The sequence below is a fragment of the Chinchilla lanigera genome, unplaced genomic scaffold (assembly GCF_000276665.1).
Source record: "Chinchilla lanigera isolate Chin_1 unplaced genomic scaffold, ChiLan1.0 scaffold00091, whole genome shotgun sequence".
In the NCBI taxonomy this organism is placed as follows: Eukaryota; Metazoa; Chordata; class Mammalia; order Rodentia; family Chinchillidae; genus Chinchilla; species Chinchilla lanigera.
The window spans coordinates 6,167,096-6,185,711 of record NW_004955492.1 but is presented as its reverse complement, the minus strand read 5'-3'; the positions used below and the strand labels follow the sequence as shown (position 1 = coordinate 6,185,711).

The 18,616-nt window shown below is 46.1% G+C and overlaps 1 protein-coding gene across 1 annotated transcript in view; it reads right to left on the bottom strand.

Annotated features, from left to right (window-relative positions):
* Pcnxl2 (pecanex-like 2 (Drosophila)) overlaps positions 1-18,616 on the bottom strand; it is a 205,907-nt gene that overhangs the window by 63,772 nt on the left and 123,519 nt on the right. Inside the window, exons 21-22 of the mRNA XM_013504672.1 lie at positions 13,707-13,815; positions 8,510-8,639 (exon numbers count right to left, since the gene is read on the bottom strand). Of these exons, the coding sequence (XP_013360126.1) occupies positions 8,510-8,639; positions 13,707-13,815 (239 nt within the window). The remainder of the gene's footprint in view (positions 1-8,509; positions 8,640-13,706; positions 13,816-18,616) is intronic.

Here is an 18,616-nt window from a genome sequence, read left to right as displayed (position 1 = left end):
TGGAAGTAGAAGGTAAAGGGAATGCATCCCTGCTATAAAAGCCATCATTTCCTTTATTAGGAGTCTTCATTTCAATGCAAAAAACTCAAAATGACCAACATAAAACAAAGAATTTATTGGCTCATCACCTGAAAGATATGACTGGGCCCAGCTGGTTGACAGCAGGGGTGGGATCAGGAGGGGGTCATTTTCAGTGTTCTTTGGACCTACCTTCCTCTGTGTCTGTTGCATCTTTGGGCCAATTATTGCTTTAAGGTGACAAGAGGGCTGCACCAGCATAAGGTCTGCATCCCACATTGCCAAGGCGGGGGTGAGACCAGCTCCCCTTCCCTGTAGTCCTCTCATACCCCACAGTGCCCAGGCACACTATGGCCCCACAGACACAATGGCTATTTGGAACTGGGAATCTCTTTCTACTGCTGTGGCCCTGCTGGCCTGTCTCACGCCTGTACCTCAGTTCCCTGGTTGTGGTCTAACGTAAGTCCTACCAGCATGAATGAGACAAGAGGCAGGCTTGTCCCATGTATCCCTACTACTTGGCTGCGTTTGTTGACTCTGTGCTCCTGAGCTGTCTGCTTTGATACCCGTTTCATTACACATAACTATGACTCCTTCTTGCTAGCTTCTCTGCATTTCTGTTTCTTTAGGAACATTCAAGACTCGGTCTTTAGGGGCTGGGGATTTAGCTCAGCGGCAAAGCGCCTGCCTGGCAAGTGCAGGGTCGTGAGTTCGGTTCCCGGTACCGGAGAAAAACCAAGAAAAACCAAAAAACAAAAAACAAAAAAGACTTGGTCTTTAGTCCTGCCCAGCTTGTACTTGTCAGTCCCAGGGCCCATAGCCTCTCCAAACATGGCTCTGGGGTAGTGAAGTCACATTCATCCCTAATACATCTCTTTCACCACCGCCCACCACCACCATACATGCCTGCATCTCGGTGTTGGTTGGCTCAGGCTGCTCTGACAAAGTAGGACAGGATAAGGCGCTCACACACACCTGGAGGCAGGAAGTCTGAGGTCCCAGCAGCAGCGTGACTGGGTTCTGCAGAGGGGTCTGTCTGTGTCACAGATGGTTGAGTTCTTATGGTGTCCTCATATGGCAGAAATGTCACCAATCAGTGAGGGTACTTTTGGTTAATTCAGATGGAAGTCACAATGGCAAAGGGTAGCATCCTTGATGTTAATGACTCTGGGACCTGAATACTTACCTGCACCCCCAACCGTGGACCCTCCATATCATAGCTTCGGGCCCCAAGCACCCACAGCCCCCAGTGACTTGTCATGGTGTCACAGCTCTGGCAGCTCCCAGCTACCCCCAACAGCTCCTCAGCAGCTGAGATCCGTGGTCCCTTGGCAGCTGTCTGGAGCTCTTCCAGCAGCCTCCACTGCCTCTCTGGGGTTCTCTATTGGTCTCTGCCTCTTACTTCTGGAGCCCCTCAGAGCCGGCTGCCCTCTGCTGACCAAGGAAAGTGAGGATCTGCTTATACAGAGCAGTAACGGACAACACATGGGCAGTTTGAGGACTTTCCAAGTAATGGAGGACAGGGTCAGTGTTATAGTTACATTTGGACATTCCCCAAGAGCCTCATGTTCTCAGAGGTGGGGCTTGTGGAAGGTGCTGACTTGGTGCAGGGAGGTAGGATCTGGTCAGAAGAGGGAGGTTACTGGGGGTGTGACCTAGAATGGCGTATCTCCCTCCCTAGCTCTGTCTTTCACTTTCTGCTTTCCAAATGCCATGAGGTGAGCAGCCTCTTCTACTTCCAAATGCCATGAGGTGAGCAGCCACCAGCCACTTCCATCACGCCTTCCTGCCTTGGAGCTGGCCAGCTGTGGACTGCAGCCTAAGCCACAATAAAGCTCTCTTCCTTTAGTTCGTTGGTATCAGGTATTGAGTCTCAGCGACTCGGAAAGTGACAGAGACAGTCAGGATAGGGTCATCTTGGACAGGTCTAAGGTTCAAGCCTGCTATAGCTCAGGCAGTTTCTCCTGGAACTGGGAGAGTGGGAAGGGCACCGCTATCTTCCCAAGTCCAGATCCCAGCCCCTGTCCGCACACCCTGGAGAGGCTCAGAGGTTACCTGGGGGTGTGGGAGACCCTGGGGTCAGTGTCCTGGGTCACCCTGAGGACAGGAAATGTAGGAGGGTGTAAAAGGTAACGGTTGGTTTCTGGCCCCCTTCTGGCTGTCAGAAGGAGGAGGGAGCTTTTTGGAGTCCAGTGCTATGGTCTGGATTCTTGTCCTAAAGACTTGTTTTCCAGCTGATGGGCTTTGGGAAAGTGACTGGATTAGGACTCTCACTTCATCCAGTGGATTAATCTATTGATAAGATCACAATTTGATAGCATTACTGAAAGTGAATCGCGTGGTATGTCCTGGAGAATTTACCCTTGGCCTCTTCCTTTCCCTGACTTTTTCCCCTTTCTGCTTCCCAGTGGCCATGAGGTGAGCAGCATCCTCTGCCATACCCTTCCTCTGAACTGTCTCTGCCTTGCCACAGGCCTAAATGGAGTCAGCTAATCATGGACAGAAGGTTCTGAAACTGTGAGGCACAGCATACCCTTCCTCTCCATGCTGTATGTGGTATTTTGTCACAGTAATAAAACACTAACACATGAAGTAGTCACAGCTTGAAAGCTCAATTTGATGATTGAAATGATGATGTGGGGTGAGTTGCAAGGGTGCTGATCTGTTGGAAGACCGTGATGAAGCTCAAAATCCACTTCTGTGCAGACTCCTCCAGGAGAGACCAAGACATCATCCGTGGGGCTAGGCACACAAGACAGCACCCCAAGCCCTGGGGCTGGGCCTGACCTTCCTTTCCAGAGAGGCCCCTCCAGTCACACCAGACCCTTGTACCAAGACTGGCAAGGACACACACTGTACCTGGGAATTCCTGCCTCTGTGTGTGCGCATTTGTGAGTGGGTGGGGCATGGACGGGGACAGGACATAATGGAAAGCATTTAGGGCTTGGAACAAAGCCAGACCTGGGTTAAGAACCTGAGTCGGCTGCTCACTAGTTCTGTGACCTTGGGCAAGCTACCTAACTTGCCTGAGTTTCCTTCTTTCTGATCTGTCAAATGAGAAAAATGAAACTCTGTATAGTGGGTGTGGGAGCAAGAATGAGTCTATTAGAGGAGGTGAGCGGATGTTCAGTAAATATAAAGACAAGGACTGCCATTGTTACTGCTACCACTGCTGCCTTGCTCCTGCCGTCTGCATGTTCATCATCACTGGTTATGGATCTGAGGCCCAACATACCCCACAGCCTCAGGATTCCTCATAAGAAAACCTCATGACTTGTATCTCAGCTGTGACTGAAACCAGACATCAGAAAGACATTAAATCCTCTGCCATGTGTCTAGGCACCTTGTAAACATACCCAAATAAATTCTGAAATAATCTAACTGCAAAATGAAGTATGTGAATCCTCCCCTGCATAACTTTAAATGGAGACAGAGCCTTAATGATAGGACTGCATTTCTCTCTCAGCCCATGAGAAAAGATGAGCTGCTTATTTCAAACTTAAGAAACAAAGAGCTGTGTGAGAAGCTCAGTGTTTTGCATAAGCCACCTTTAAAACAGAACATCCAGCAAAATCCATTCTGAAGATCTTTCAAAATTCAGAACTACTTTGTCTGTCTGCCCAAATCAAGCTAGGCACCCCGTCCTTCCTGTTTGTCATCACTGGCAAGGCATAAATAAAGACCCAGGCGGTGACAGATAAGGCTGTCTGCAGCCAAAGCAAGGAGACTGGAGAGAGGGGAATGGCACGATGGAATGTTGGCTTAAATCCAGTACGATGAGAACTGATGAAGTGCAAATTCTTATTTTCAGTAAATTACACAGTCCTGTAAGACTGGGATGCTGAAGGCTTGAATTGGCCACCATTTGGTAAAATAAGTGAGAAGTTCTAGCTTTTAAGAGGCATAAAGAGATAAGAACGCTTGGTTCATAGAAGCACAGGTTCCCCTATTGCAAGCTGACTAGATGACATCAGGAGAAGGCCATGAACGAAGTCAGGAAGAAGACTAGGAACAAACCTAGGAGCGTCTGGATGAGGGCAGCGAGAATACCCAAAGTCTATATCACTTTTATAAGGAATTTTTAAGACTGTTTAGCCTCATGCTTGGTTGTTCAGGAGAGATTGGTGAGTACATTCAGGGGCCTGTGGAAGATTCAGCGCAATGAGACACAGACCTGTCCACCGAAGTGTATGCTGCTGATTGCCTCTCTTCCCCGGAAAACAGGAAAAATGCTATGGCTCTATGGGACACAGCTGTGCATAAAGCAAACCCAAGAAGGGATTGGAAAGTAACCCTGTAAAACTCACCAGAGCTCACTGAGCTAGCTGGAATATTCTACCATATATTTTGCTACTAGATAAACCATAAAATAGTGGAGCTTAGCCATCCTATTATTCCACTGAGGCAGCTGTGATGCTCAAAGATTAGAACTGGGGCTCTGTGAATGGCCAAGGTGTGAAAATAAACAGCACTGGAAGGAAAACTCATATGTATGGGGCTCTCACAGAATGCTGGCTGTGCACTGCTGTCCCATGATGTATAACCGTGTCATTTCACTTGGTGACCTGACTGTGTTCTACCATCGCAGGAAGGTCTCCAGGAAGGTTGCAAGAAACATATCTAGACATGCTGTGTTAAAAGGTGAATGAGAGAAGAGAAAAATATAGGGAAGGGAGACAAACATAGCCATGGAGGAAGGATAGAGAGCCATCCTTCCAAAGGTGGGATGAGTCCCCTCCATTTGACTCTGGGAGTTTGTGACAGGATGAGGCAGGATGATGCTGTGGAGCTTTTGAGGCAGGTTAGAAAAAAATAGTGTAGTTTCCACCTTACTCACTAGGACAGTTGTGCTGGGGCCCCAGAGGCCGCCACACTCTGGGAAGCCCAAACCACCATGCAGAGTGCCTGGACAACCCCTAGATAGGCTCTGTGATGACCTGAACAGGGATGGAGCCTCCCTTTTGCCCTCAGCAGGGTCTCTGCTCTGCCAGCCCCCTAATCTCATGACTGCAACAGCAGAGGAGACCTTACAGCCTCCCTTCAGCCTAGCCTTGCACAATTCCTTACCTATAGCAATGTTGGGATATGATAAATGGTTGATGGTCATTTTGATACTACAGTTTGCAGTGGTTGGCCTTGTCACTGGAATTTAGGAAAAGCGAAATATAATATCTAGTTGGGTGACTGGAGCAACATCATGGCAGAGTTGCCATCTAAGTGGCACTGTGCTCAGCAGGAGAGAGAGACAGGAGACATGAGCAGGAGAGAGAAAAGGTGAGTGTGAAGGGCACGGCCAAGGGAATGTGTGAAGGGAGAAGCCCTGTCTGTGCTGGATGGAACCTGTCTGTGAGAGGTGGGCCGGAAAGTGTGCTGCCCATAGGGGCTCCTCACACAAATCATCACAATGAAGGAGAAATGGAGGGGCCAGCTGCACCTCAAGGGCTCCTATGTAAACCGTGTGGCTGGTGTCCGCCCTGATGGAAGGGCAGACATAGGGCATGCCCATCATCCAGAGCTCCTCCCTGAACAGAGTCCTCTGTGTGGGTCTCCGCCTCACTCTCGCTCAGCAGCTTTCCAGAAGGATGACATGCTGAGAGCTAAGCTAAAAGTACGCAAGGGAAGAGATTAGCTAACAAGTTAGTTGGGAGGCTAAGGTAAGAAAGCAGGCAGGGGACATGTCTATCACACGCCCCAATGGGCACAAAATCTAGGGACAGGGAGTCTGTAGGTTCCGAGACATGCCAGTGGGGGAATGGCACAGCAATGCCTCCCAAGTGGCTGGAGAGCCACTTTACGTTTCCTCCAGGATTAAGATGCTTTTTTTTCACAGTGCAGGGCTCCCTAGATATCTACACACCTCAAAGTTAGCATCAAAGACCTGAAATAAACACTGAGGGACTGCAAAGTGAGGGAGCGGAATGGACAGGGAGAGGAGGGACATGACGGGGAAAGCAGGCAACTTCTGACACCCCAGCCCAGAAGTGGCCGTTCCCTGTGGCAAATGTGCTCACAAGGATGAGTCTCTTAGGCAGCTCCTTTAAAGTGGTGGAACAAGGATAAATACGCAGAATCACTTTCACTAACTGATTGCTTCTTTGTAGCAGACTGGAAAGAAAGTAATTAGAATAGCTACATATAAACTCATTAGTATTTCAAATTAAAGAATACAAACCCAAGGTTAAAATAACTAGTATGAGTTTTCCAGAGTGCTCCCAAGAGCCCAGATGAGATTTCCTGGAATTGTCTTTCCTGGTACCCACCTCTCCACCTTCCCGAATTCCACCCACTGATGGTTTATGCAGATGGCCCGGGGATTCCCAATACTGATGCCTTCCAGAGGACAACAGGCCTTCCAAAGACTGAGTTATGCACCAAGAACTCTTTCCTGAGTGGAAATGAAAATGTTTAACTTGGTTGACAACCTTACATGCGTGTCCCCACAGACTCTGATGTCCCCTTCCAGCTCAAGATACACCCCTTGCCCAAAACACAGAAAACACAGGGCTGAACTTGTCATTCACTGATGAGAAGAGTGAGTCAAGGCAGAATCAGCAACTTGTGAGACTGAATAAAGAAACCTAAATCCTACTCTGGAACCCTGTAGGATTAAATAAATGACATAAACTGAGTTCAGACCCAAACGTATTACCTGAGAAGGCTGAATTTTGGAAGTGAGGAGGCTAAATAAGAAGACACCAAACCCTCCACAGGGATTAGGATGCTTCCCTTCAATGAAATCTCTACACAGAGATATCTCTGTCCCTTGTTCTACTCAAGCGGGATGTGTTTTGATTGTATCAAATCTTCCTATACCAGAGAGTCTGATTCCTTTTGGAAAATAATGGACAAACATAAATCTATTAAGCTGAGGATCAGGTTTTAAAATGTTTGGTGCTGTCCTTTCCCGCACAGGTAAGAGTCTGCAAGAATGTCACTCCCCTTATTTACAAGTATTTGCACTTTCCAGAAGTGACTTTCAGAGCTCCAAAATGGTCCTCAAAATGGTTTTCTCCTACCATAAAGCTTAAAGACAAGCTGATGCAGGCAGTTTTCTTTACTCTGACTGTATAAACATGTATCTCCCTTTAGACAAAAATGCAAAGGAGTTGTTTTGTTCAGGTATAAATTTCAAGACTACTTTGCTTTTATTACGAATGGTCCTTTTTTTTTTTTGGAAGATGCAGGAGCACCTCCTTGGCCTCCCAGCTCCAGTTCAGATGGGTGCTCTGGTTTGGTAAGTTTCCCTGAGGTGCCCCTGAGTGAGCTCACTGGGGAGGCAATGTCCTCAGTCATGGTGAGCACATGTTAGCACTTCCAGGGTGGGGACAGGGACTTCTCCACAGAGGAGTCATCCTAGCAGAGGGTCACAATGGCCAGGTGCGCACACGCCTACTATGTCCAAGACCTGCCCTAGGTGCTCCATACATGCTAGCTGCTTTCTCCTGGTCTGTGAAGTAGGTCCTGATACAGGATCCCCATTTTATAGATGAAAAAAAAACAGGTTGAGGTCTTCAGAGTTACATGGCGGAGGCAAAGTGTGAACCTAGGCAGCCTGGAGCACAAGGCTGTGTTTTAATCACAATGCCACACTGCCTGCCCCAGAGGGATACACACATTTTATGCTCAGATAAACCTTCTCAAAGGAAAAACATGAGGAGTGGGTTTCCTACCTTCACATTGGACTCTGAAACATAAAAGGCACACTGGAATGTGCCAAAGTTCTGCAAAATATAAGTGCAGTATAGAAAGTGGATTAGGATTCAGATGGAGCAATGCAATGTAGCTGGTAAACCAGAGCTAAGATTGCCCTGGCCCTCCACTGGCACAGTGCAGCCTGAATCATGGCTGTCCGTGGTCCTACTGACCTCAAGTCATCCCCCACAAACCATTAAGAGGTCTTTAGAATTCCTTCACGAACAGTTACTCCTGTCTTCTCACCCCGCCTTAAAACGATACCTGAGTTGGGCACATAGTTCAGTGATAAAGCATCTGGCTGGCCTGCATAAGGCCCAAGTTCTATCCCCAGCACCACAAAATGGTAACCACAGAGAAATAATGCTTCTACCCCATCACTGTTTGCCTGAGAAAATGAATGACCAGTTCAGATAGTCAAGAGAAAAGTAAACAGGTAATGTTCTACAATTCAACAGTGTTCTCTTTGTGTAGACACATGTACCTCTGTGCACAATGAGTTCTTTTGTGCACTCCCACAAGGAGGAAGGGATGTGCCAGACAGGAGCAATCATGGCACATCGCATGACCAGACCAGGCTTGTCCAGCACCTTTCCTAGGTCACCAACACCAGAGAGATCTGGACCAGCATCCAGTTCCCCGTCTCACAGGGGCAGAGTTGGTGGACAGGGAGCCATCAGGGCACCAGGCTCAGATACCTGGCCCACCAAGGAGACTGAGGTCTGAATTTCCAAAGGGGAAAGGAGAGGGCCCTCAGCACACAGAGCAAAACAGGTTAGCATGGACTTTGGGCTCTTACTTGTAGTTTTTCTCCCAGAATTTCACTGGCCTGGCATAGGACGTGATGAAGATGACGCTCCCGAGGAATGGGCTCAGCGGGGTGGAGAACACCGCGGTGGCGAACGTCTGGAAGAAGAGCATGGCAGAGTCTGGAAGCAGCAGTCAAGGCAAAAGAATTGTCATTGCTGCATCTTAAAACATTTCAGGTTTCACTGGTCATCACTAAAGCCATTTTTCTCCCCAGAGATGGAAGGACAATCTCTCTACGTACAGATTTGGAACTATAAAATGTTCAGTAGCATTTTGCTAAGCCTCATTTTGTCATCCTGTAAACCAGACGATTCTCATCAAAATCCCTGCTGTCTCAGGCTCAGACACGTCAAAGATTTAGCATAAGGACTAAGAAGAACAATTTTCTTTACCTAAGATGACATCCCCTGAAAAACAAAAACACACTGTAAGACATTCGCTGCAAGATTAAGTCACTTTATAAACAAGTAAAAGTAAATGACTCTTTTAAAAAATAAATAATAACATTGTTTGGTAACGAAGCACCTCTGCATCTCAGATAATCTCCTGATATTTGGAGCACTGTGTGTGTGTGTGTGTGTGTGTGTGTGTGCGCATGCACACACACACGGAGGGGCACACATGTGTGTTTGCGTATTAGGTCACACACTGAACACCAAAGGCTCAGTGCAAGCCTGGCTCATGAGCAGAAAACATGCAGATGAAGCCACAGAGCTTTGTGGGTCTCGCTGCCTTTCTGGTGCTCTTCCTCAAATTTCTCCTTTCCCGGTATGCCTTAGTTTCACATTTCTCCTTTCCTGGCTGATGAGAAACCTGCTTGAAATTGCTCAGTGTCAAGCTGGGAGGCTGGAGCCTGGGGTCTCTGGAAGCAGGGTAAGGGCCAGAGCAGCAGCTCTCCCCATGACCAGCCAGGCACTGGTCCCTGAGATTCAAGAGTGGTGAGACCTGGGCTGGAAGAGCTGGGCTCGGAGCACAGGGTCAGTAGAGGCTGGACCAGCTGGACCTGACACATGCATGTCCTTCCATGTTCTGTGGGGGGACTGGGTCACCTACTGCACACCTTGCCTGACTCCTGTATGGCTACCCTCCCTCCTGATAGGTGGTGACTGCCTCTCTGGATGGTGCACAAATGGGTCTCCCTGCCTTAGCCAGAGCTCAGAAGTTCTGGCAGGTAGAAAAAGGCTACACTTGGTACAGGGAGACTCTGCAGCTCACTGTTCAAGTGGAGCATGGAGATACCTCGGGCTTCCACGAGCTCTGGCATTCTGTCACTGGCATTGCTTAAAGTGTTGTGATTGGGGTGGGGATGAAGCAGGGACCTTAAAGAACCCCAATTACATAGAAAACCCAGAAGTGGGGTGAACCTTGCACTGCCACAGACACTTTCCCATACCTCTTGGTAGACTGAAGATCAGAATTTTGCCTCAGAGTACCCATGTCTCCTCCTGCCTCCCTGCTCCTTACTTCCCTGTCTTCCTCCTTCCCTCCCTCCCCACCCCAAACACCTTCAGGAGTGAAATGATGGCCATTAATAGCCCATTCTGGTGTTGAATTGTTTGGTATGAAAGAGTTCTCTACTATGCTGTAATTTGAGCACAATTTTTCTTATTTTGATCTAGGTCCAAAGGGAAAACTACTGACTGGTATATAACTGACTGCTGAAACACCTATATTTTGGACAGAACTACTTAGACATCTTCAGCTTTTAGCCATGAGGAAAGTGCAGGTACTCATCTGATAACATCTGCTGTCCCTTGTCCTGAAGAACAGAAAAGAACATGGAGTCCAAGAACACGGCATGGAGTCGGAAGTCCTGAAGAAACCTGAGAAGGTAGAGTCTGCTCAGATGCCTCGCCCTCCCTGGGGAGGTGCTGGGAAAGAGGGGAGGAAAGCCTCCCATGGAGCCAGAGGTGCCTGGAGTGGTACTGGGCACAGATGGCACCAGGAGAGTGAGCATTGCTCTTTGCATCCTAAAATTTCCCTCCAAGATTATATTATACAAGTTTTTTAGTACTGGGAATTGAACACGGGACCTTTCACTTTCCAGGCAGGCATTTGTGCCACTGGGCTATATCCCTGGCCCTATATTGTACCTTTTTAAAATGCCCAAAACAATTTTGCAGAAGTTAAGAAGATAGGAAACTAGTAGTAGTCCACACAAAGCTGAGCCTGGTGAGGAGGCCATGGCAGGAGGGAAGGACAGGAGGAAGCAGTAGCCTCTGAAGGTCTCTCACCGGGGAACACTGATGAAGACATACTGCAGGTTCAGGGAGGACAGGAGGGACTGTGACAGCACAGGTATGGAGTGCCTGAGGGCATGCCTGAGAGCAGGGGCACATGAAGCCCTTTCTAGATTTCCCCAAGAGAAAGGGCCAAGAGGTTAGCCTGCCAGGGACGGTGACTCCTTTAAAAGCAGATGTAAAATGAAAACAGCAACATCAATCATTAAAGAAATCATTAGAAGCTCCAAAGGCTGTGGCAAGTGGAAAGCAGCCTTCCCACCGTGTGCAGTTAACAGGGATAATGTGGCAAGGTCTGTCTAATTATTGGGAGACAATGGTCTTGCATGGTCTCTACACATATTAAAAGGGTGGACATTCTCATTTTTCCCTGGAGGTTATAAGCTCAGAAGCCAACAGAGGCACTGAGGGAGAAAACATGCCAGTACTGGAAAAAGCAATTTACCTACCAGTGCCCCGCTGGTCCGAGAGCTAATTCAATTCCAAAGTGGAGCAAATTAGTCCATTCTCAATGCTGGGATGGAGTCCACAGTTTCTTAATAGAGTGATAAAATAATTAACGTTTCTGAATTAGTTGGGATCCAGGGATGACATTTAGCAACCTGATAGTTTTGTCTTGTCTGCATATAAATCCAGTTCTGCAACTATTTATCTCATATTCTGAGCAGAATGATGGTGAACTCTAGCTAGCAAATACCACCTCTGCAATTAAGCAAGGATAGCGAAGTGTCTACAGATGAGGGAAAAGGAAAGGCCCAGAAACACCAAAGCAAGGGCAGTGGTCCTGCGTGGGGTGGGTGGTCAAAAGCCCCTGTGCTAGCAGAATGGAGGAAGAGAACGTCACTAACAAGGCCAGCTTTAGGAATGAAGCATGAGGAGCAGTGGAATGTTCTAGAACAGAAACAACAAATGTCCAATAAAATCTACATCTGTAATGTTTTAACTTCTCAACAGAATGCACCTACACCTTAAGAATGCCGTTCAGTTAACTGCACACAGTGTGCAAGCTGAGGCTAATGCTGCTTTTGTCCTTACTGGAGCTCCCAAGTAGAGAGCACATGAGCTTACACGGAACCGCACTCTCAGACAGGGCAGACAACAGAAAGTCACAGTGCCCACAACAGCCTCAGTTCAGCTGTGGGACATTAACATCCACAGCGGGGGCTGGGGATTTAGCTCAGCGGCAAAGCGCCTGCTTGGCAAGCACAAGGTCGTGAGTTCAGTTCCCGGTAGCGGAGAAAAACCAAAAAAAAAAAAACATCCACAGCAAGCTCAACCAGTTGTGATATTACTGGGACTCAGAATTTTACCTACGTTATCTTTGTTTAAAGAAGCTGGTTTAGGGAAACTAAATGCCTAGCATTACATACATATATATATATAAAAGAGTGAAATTAGAGTGAAAAGGTGGTATGAGAGCTCATGCCCTTGCAAGTACTTTTTTCCCTTTAGTTTGTTCTGTCAAATAACCTTGAAACACTTTAGAATTATCAATGCCAGCCTAAGAATAGAAACACAGAACAACGTGAGGTCAGCTCTTGATTTGCTTTAAAAATTTTTTTAAACAAATGATCCTGGAAGAGAGCATTTTTTAAAATGCTAGAATATATTTATGACTCTATGATTCTTCCAAGTTTGTTTCCATCCTTGAATACCAAGTTCAGTCCCTGAGGTTCCTTAGGAATTGTCTTAATGGTCTTAGGTGAATTTCATGTGGAAGAAGCTCCACTCAGTCATTACAAGCAGCTAGCAATACTCAAGAGTGGATGGAGCAGCCAGCAGTACCCAGAATGGGTGGCCAGAGCTTAGAACGTCACACTCACCAGTGGGTGCAAGAAGAACCAAGCAGGCTTCTTACGGTGCAGATCCCAGGGTCCACACATAAAATTTTATTTGAAATGTGCCCTGGGCCCAGGAGCCCATCATTTAACAAGTTTCTTCCAGGTATTCTGGTAGAAGTGGAACCTAAGTCACAACTTGGAAACATGGGTCTACAAAGCATGAATTCAAGGGGATAGGAAACATTTAAGGGCAAATTTTAGGATGCAGTCAAGAAATTTTCTACTAATCTCTCTCTTCAAGAGTATTTTTAGTCAGTGTCTCTCTATCTCTCCATAGGGCACACATGTGAACATAAATTCAGCTATGTCAAAGTGGTATTTAGAAGAGTCATCTGAAGTTTGCCTTGAAGTGAATTAAAATGAATTCTCGTCATGGAAACACACAAAAAATATACATGGGAACCAAGCCTTCTTGGCTAATAGCAACCACAAAATAAAGTCATAATTTCTATTTTCAGTTTTCACAAACATTTGAGTAATTCTGTTTGTAAAGAATTCTAGGTTTCCAATATTAATGGAGTATATATACAATAACTATATCATCATAAGTACAACAATATATTGAATGCATCAACCTTATCCACAGGAATTAATAATGACAAATTAATTATACTACTTTGTACAGGTCAACCCAATTATTTAGGTAGTTACTTTCCATTTCAAAGACCAGCTTTCTTTGGTTCTTCTGTATTTTTGAGACAGGGTCTCACTATTTAGTTCAAGCTGGCCTTGAACTCACTATGTAGCCCAGACTGACCTCAAACTCACAGCGATCCTCCTTCCTCAGCCTCCCTAGCACTGGGATTACAGGCATGCGCCACCATGCCCAGCAAGACCAGCTTTCTTAATGAAAATCTGGACGTGGAAATGGAAGAAAGATAAAAATAATTCCCAAGTAAGCCCTCAAAAGCAGGAAGAGCTCAAAATTATGAAACATCTTTTAAGGCTAAGTGGCCTACAAGGGATCCAAAGTACTTCTTTGTGTCTCCATTAAGACATAATCATAGATAGTTTTAACTCTTTTCATTGCCTGGTTTCACTGAAAAGTTCATATCCATAAAACAGGATTCTGAGCTTGCAGTGAAAACAGAAGTGGAAAGGATATGAGGAATTGCAAATAGTTGAGCAAACACGTGGAACGAAGAGCCCCAAGCCATCTGCCACGGAGCCACGTAGGCCAGGACAAACTGTAACTTGTGAAGCAGGTCCCCGAGCTAAAAGCAAAAGAGAAGAGATTCATCAGAGAAGATACCAACAATCCACGTAACTGTGTCAAGGTCGTTTAAAGGACACAGCGTGCCACAGTCAGGAAGGGCCAGTACAACTACTGTTTCCCTTCTTATCTTGGCTTCCTTTGTCCTGAAGGCAATGCAGGTGTTAATGCTTTTCCACCACAGCAAGAAGTTGATCAGAAGTAATAGCACCTGATTAATCTCAACCCAGAGATTATGGTTAGTTATCATTTTGACTATGGACACGTGTGTTTCTGCCATTCTTAGAGGACAGTCACAGCTTTGTCTGCTCTCCTTTACATGGGATCTTTTATAAGGAGTTTCATGCAAAAACTTACCATCCTCAACACTGCTGTGCATTAATTTCATCTACTCAGCTGCTCCATACCTTTGCACTGTAAGTTGTACAAAGTGCTCTAGAAAGTCGAGATTGTATAGGGAAGCTGTTGCGTTGACCAGGCAAAACAGCACAAGGAAAGAGTGAGTTCTGGGGCAAGGCTGAAAGTGGAGAGGGGGCTTCACACAGGCTGAGGATGAGCATGTGATGGTGACATGCCCAGTGGACCTGGCTGGAGACTCAGACTATGAGTTTGTGAGGAAGCATGAGGCAGGGAAGTGCCTGACTGTGGACCACTGCTTTGTGCTAGTGAAGGATGAATCTCAGATGTACCACTCTGCTGCTGCCGCTGCTACATACAGCCAGTCAATGCCCTACCAGGGTGTTCCACAAATACTCTCTGTCCACGGTGAAACTTCAGATGGCACTGTGCTTATTCCTAGATTGGCTAGCATTCAAGTGAGTAAAATGCATTCCTCACCAAGGCCATGAATGGGGGGGGAAATTAAAAGTAGAATTTAAATTAGGCTTCATAGATACTGCATAGAACATCGAAGGCTGTCATGTAGAAAGGACACGCCTGCGAAACCGGGACATTAAGGAAGAGTTCAAAGAAGCAAAGTAACCCAGTGAAAAGCCAACATTGTGATCTAGGAGTCAAAAATAAAGTGAAACTGACTTGTCTCATACAAATGTCAAAATGAGGTAAATTAAAATCCTCTCTAGATCTTCCCCTCACTTTTCCTGTCTTACTTTTCTATGATTTTGATTCTGAAGAAAAATTTTAGAGTGGAATTAAACATTTTGGATACACGACTGAAGATGCGGCAAGGACGACAGATCTCCTAAGGGCATGAGAGACACACACAGTCCTTGACAAGTCAAGCGGTCTGGTAATGCACAGAACCCTGGGCTACATGTGTCTACCAGGGACGATGCCAGCCACAAACAACGGGTGAGATTTTTGTGGAAACTGAAACTGACTGTGTGTTCAGAGAATAGAAGGTGGGCAGCAAACATGCAGGAAGACAAGAAAGGAATTCAGAAAAGAGAAGAAAAATGTAAGAGGAAGAAGGGTGATGAGGCTGGACTCAGGGATGTGAAGGGAGCTGCATTTTGGGAGAGAGCAGCAGTGCTGGCTTCTTGCTCATGACTTCCCACTGTCTCTGGTCTCATTCACTTGAGCCAACCATAGAGGGCAGATCCCAGGGGCCCCAAGTCATCCCAAGGAGGCCCCTCTGCCATTAGTCCCAGGGTTGGTGAGCCTTCTGGATCTTCCGGGTGAGTCTACAGCACCCAGGCCTCTGTGAGTCTGACAGTGGAGGGAACAGCATCCCACTGTGCCATACCAGGGAGCGGTGCCATGTCTCAGTGCACACAAATCCTGTCTGCCCCACTCACTTTACAGTCAGAGATGATGCATGTGGACTGTAGGTGGGAGGCTTAGTCCTTGGCTCCCTGCTAGGAGAACACAGGATTTCCGTTAAAAGCAGGTGCCTTTCCTTCCTACCATTAACCCAGCCAGAGGAAGGATATGAAATCACACCACAAAGACCTTCACATGCATGCTTCCAGATACCACAAGAGCAGAGGTCCTGAGAAGTCATGGGGGCTCCTGAGCCAATTATGGCCACCTGCCCTCCACCAGACAAAACGCCTCTGGATCAGACCTTTGCCTTCCTCAGACAACAAGTCTTCAGACCAGACCACTGCCACCTCACTGTTAAGGATTCCGGGTTTAGTGATTCACAATGAATCTTGTGACTCCTGCTGAGGTGACAATTGCAGCCACGGGCAAGAGTTCATTAGGTGACACATGGCCTCCAGATGCCCCAGGAATGAGCCTCAGGTTATGAAAGGCAACTCGTCAGCTTCAGTGTGTGGCTGTGTCCTGGGAGACTTCGAAGCCATCTTGTCCAGAGCTGGTAAGTGGGTCAGGCATCATGCTGCAGTCAGACAGGTAGCCCCAGGGACAGCCTCATCTGCAAGTTCAAAGCTCTCACAAGTCTAACTTGGCTGCATTCTGATTAAATGAATCTATTACAATTAATTTTTGCTTAGCTCAGCAACTTGTATTTATGCATAAGTAAAATCAGTAATCAGGCAACTAAGGATTCCGAACACCTACTCTCGTGCTCTAATTGCAGCCAGAGCCTCAGGTATCTGCATTTTCTCCCTCATCTCTCTAGGGCCGGTATTTCTGGTGAATCTTGTAAAGAATAAAACACAGGTTTTGTCAGAGATTTTCTAGGTGAGGCTCAGGAAATAGACTGAGCTCTTCTCTATCACTGTAGAAGCAGTTCTGTATTTCTGTGACTCCTGCACAACATGGCAATTTAAAGCCCCTTCTTTAAGGCCACCAGGAAAAGGATGCATGGTAGAGGTCAGTGCCAGCCTCAAACAATGTTTCTAAGCCTGGGCTGAAGGGCATACCCCGGGTGTGCATCCCACCTCTGCTTCCGCTCATGTGTTTCTGTGTCTATAAAATGGGGGCGATTGAGTGTCCTTCCTCCCAGGGTAGCCTGGCGATTAAACAACTTCATCTTTGTTAAGGATTTAGAAGACTGTCAGGCAGCCATCAGTGCCATACAAGCATTGGATAAATGTTAGGATGCGTGCATGTCTTAATTTGAGGTTGTACTTTGCTCACAATCTGGTAAGTTTACAGGCCTCTTCTCTACTGAAATGTACCAAGTACAGGTCCTCTCGTGTTTCAGAGAAGAAAGCCAGGTTCAGAGAGGTTAAGTGATTTGCACAGGTCACAGAGGAAGTTACTGGCCAGAAGTAACTGATTCTCTGTCTAGCATTCTTTCTATGACCAAACCTTGTTGAGATCATGGACCTTTTGTGAACACAGCATCCAAGAAAGAGTACCTCTTGTCCAGGCCTCCCACCCCAGCAGAAAGGCAGAACTTCAGACACAGATGTGATATCACCAGGGACCCATTCTCCCAGGACACAGTGACAAGAGTACCTGGTCAGTACAAACACCCCATTAAAATGATACAATGCCACCAATGGGCCTGGTGATACCCAAGAGGACCTCAAGAAATCACACAGCTGACAGCTCTGCGAAGAGCACATATTTTATCCTTAAAGTGTGGAAGCAAGATCCAGGTTAAAAAGAAATTCAGCTTCATATTTTCTCTAGTTTCCCCTTCAGAGGTGAAATTAGGTGAAAAAATACAATATTTGCAATATCAAAGAAAAACTTCTAAGTGCAAAAGGAGCCTAAATATTGATCACCAATGAGAAGAGTCTATGAAAAGGCTATTTGTATACCATATTAGACCACGGTACAAAAGAACAAAATATTTAAAGTAAGATTTAAGGGAAACAGCCACAGTCACCTAAGGGAAAAGCTACCATTCTATTAAGCACGGTCACAGACAGAATCATGTTTCACTGAAGTACATTAAATAGAAATCCCATTTAGATTAACTGTGAATTTGTATCTCCTTAGACAGTTTGAGGTCTCTGTTTTTATCAAGCTTGTCTCACCCCTAATGCTCTACTTCCAACATTTTAAATCTCAGCTCTATTAAAATGTGTAACAAATTTCACAAGTTACTGGAGTATGACTATAAAAGAAAATCAAATCGTTTTGGAAAAAGAAAAAAAATCACAATAGAACAGTTCTGGCTGTTTCCTTAAAAAAGGCACCATATTATCATTTCAAATGACCTACTTTGGAATCATCTTTTCAGCGAGGCTTAGCTATGCTGTTACATATCTGTTATAGGCAATAAAGCCAATTTGTGTAAATCCACAAACCATTTTAGAAGAAGTGAAATGAAACAAAAGTGATCCCAAAACATTCTCCTTGATAATACATTCTGCGGTGATATACACATGCCACCTTTACTCTGGGGACATAACCGGCCACGTACTGCCTGCTCTGACACTTGAGCACTGCCTTAGGAAGCTGGACATGTGCTGTGCCATTGATTACAGTACAAGTTTTTCCACCCATTTCTTCTGGCTTGAATCAACTTCCAGGTTACTCCTTCCCTGTTTTGGAATTTTGTTGCCAGATTCAGCTAGTTTTCTTCTCAGGAAGATACACACTTCAGTTAGCTTCACATCAAACTGTGATTGCCAGCAGTCAAATCTGAAGGGGCAAAGAAGACTGGAAGGAGTTGCAGAAACTGGCTGCTGAGCAGGAAGTGTACTGAGTCCAAAAATAAGGAACAGCGAGGAAACAAGGGCTCTTGGGTACTTGGAAAGGAAGCAAACAAGATGTGAAGGGAGCTTTGAGGTTCTTAATGAACCTTGGTGGGAGCCAACTGAGAGATGAAAGGTCACTAACACTGGGATGGGGGAGAAACATCAGGCATTTTGAGGCACAGGTGGAAATATGGGAAGCAGAAAAATGTTCACAAAGAAAGTAAAGCTGGTACTATTTCAAGCAGGGGCCCTAGCTTTTTTTAACCCACTGTTAAAAAA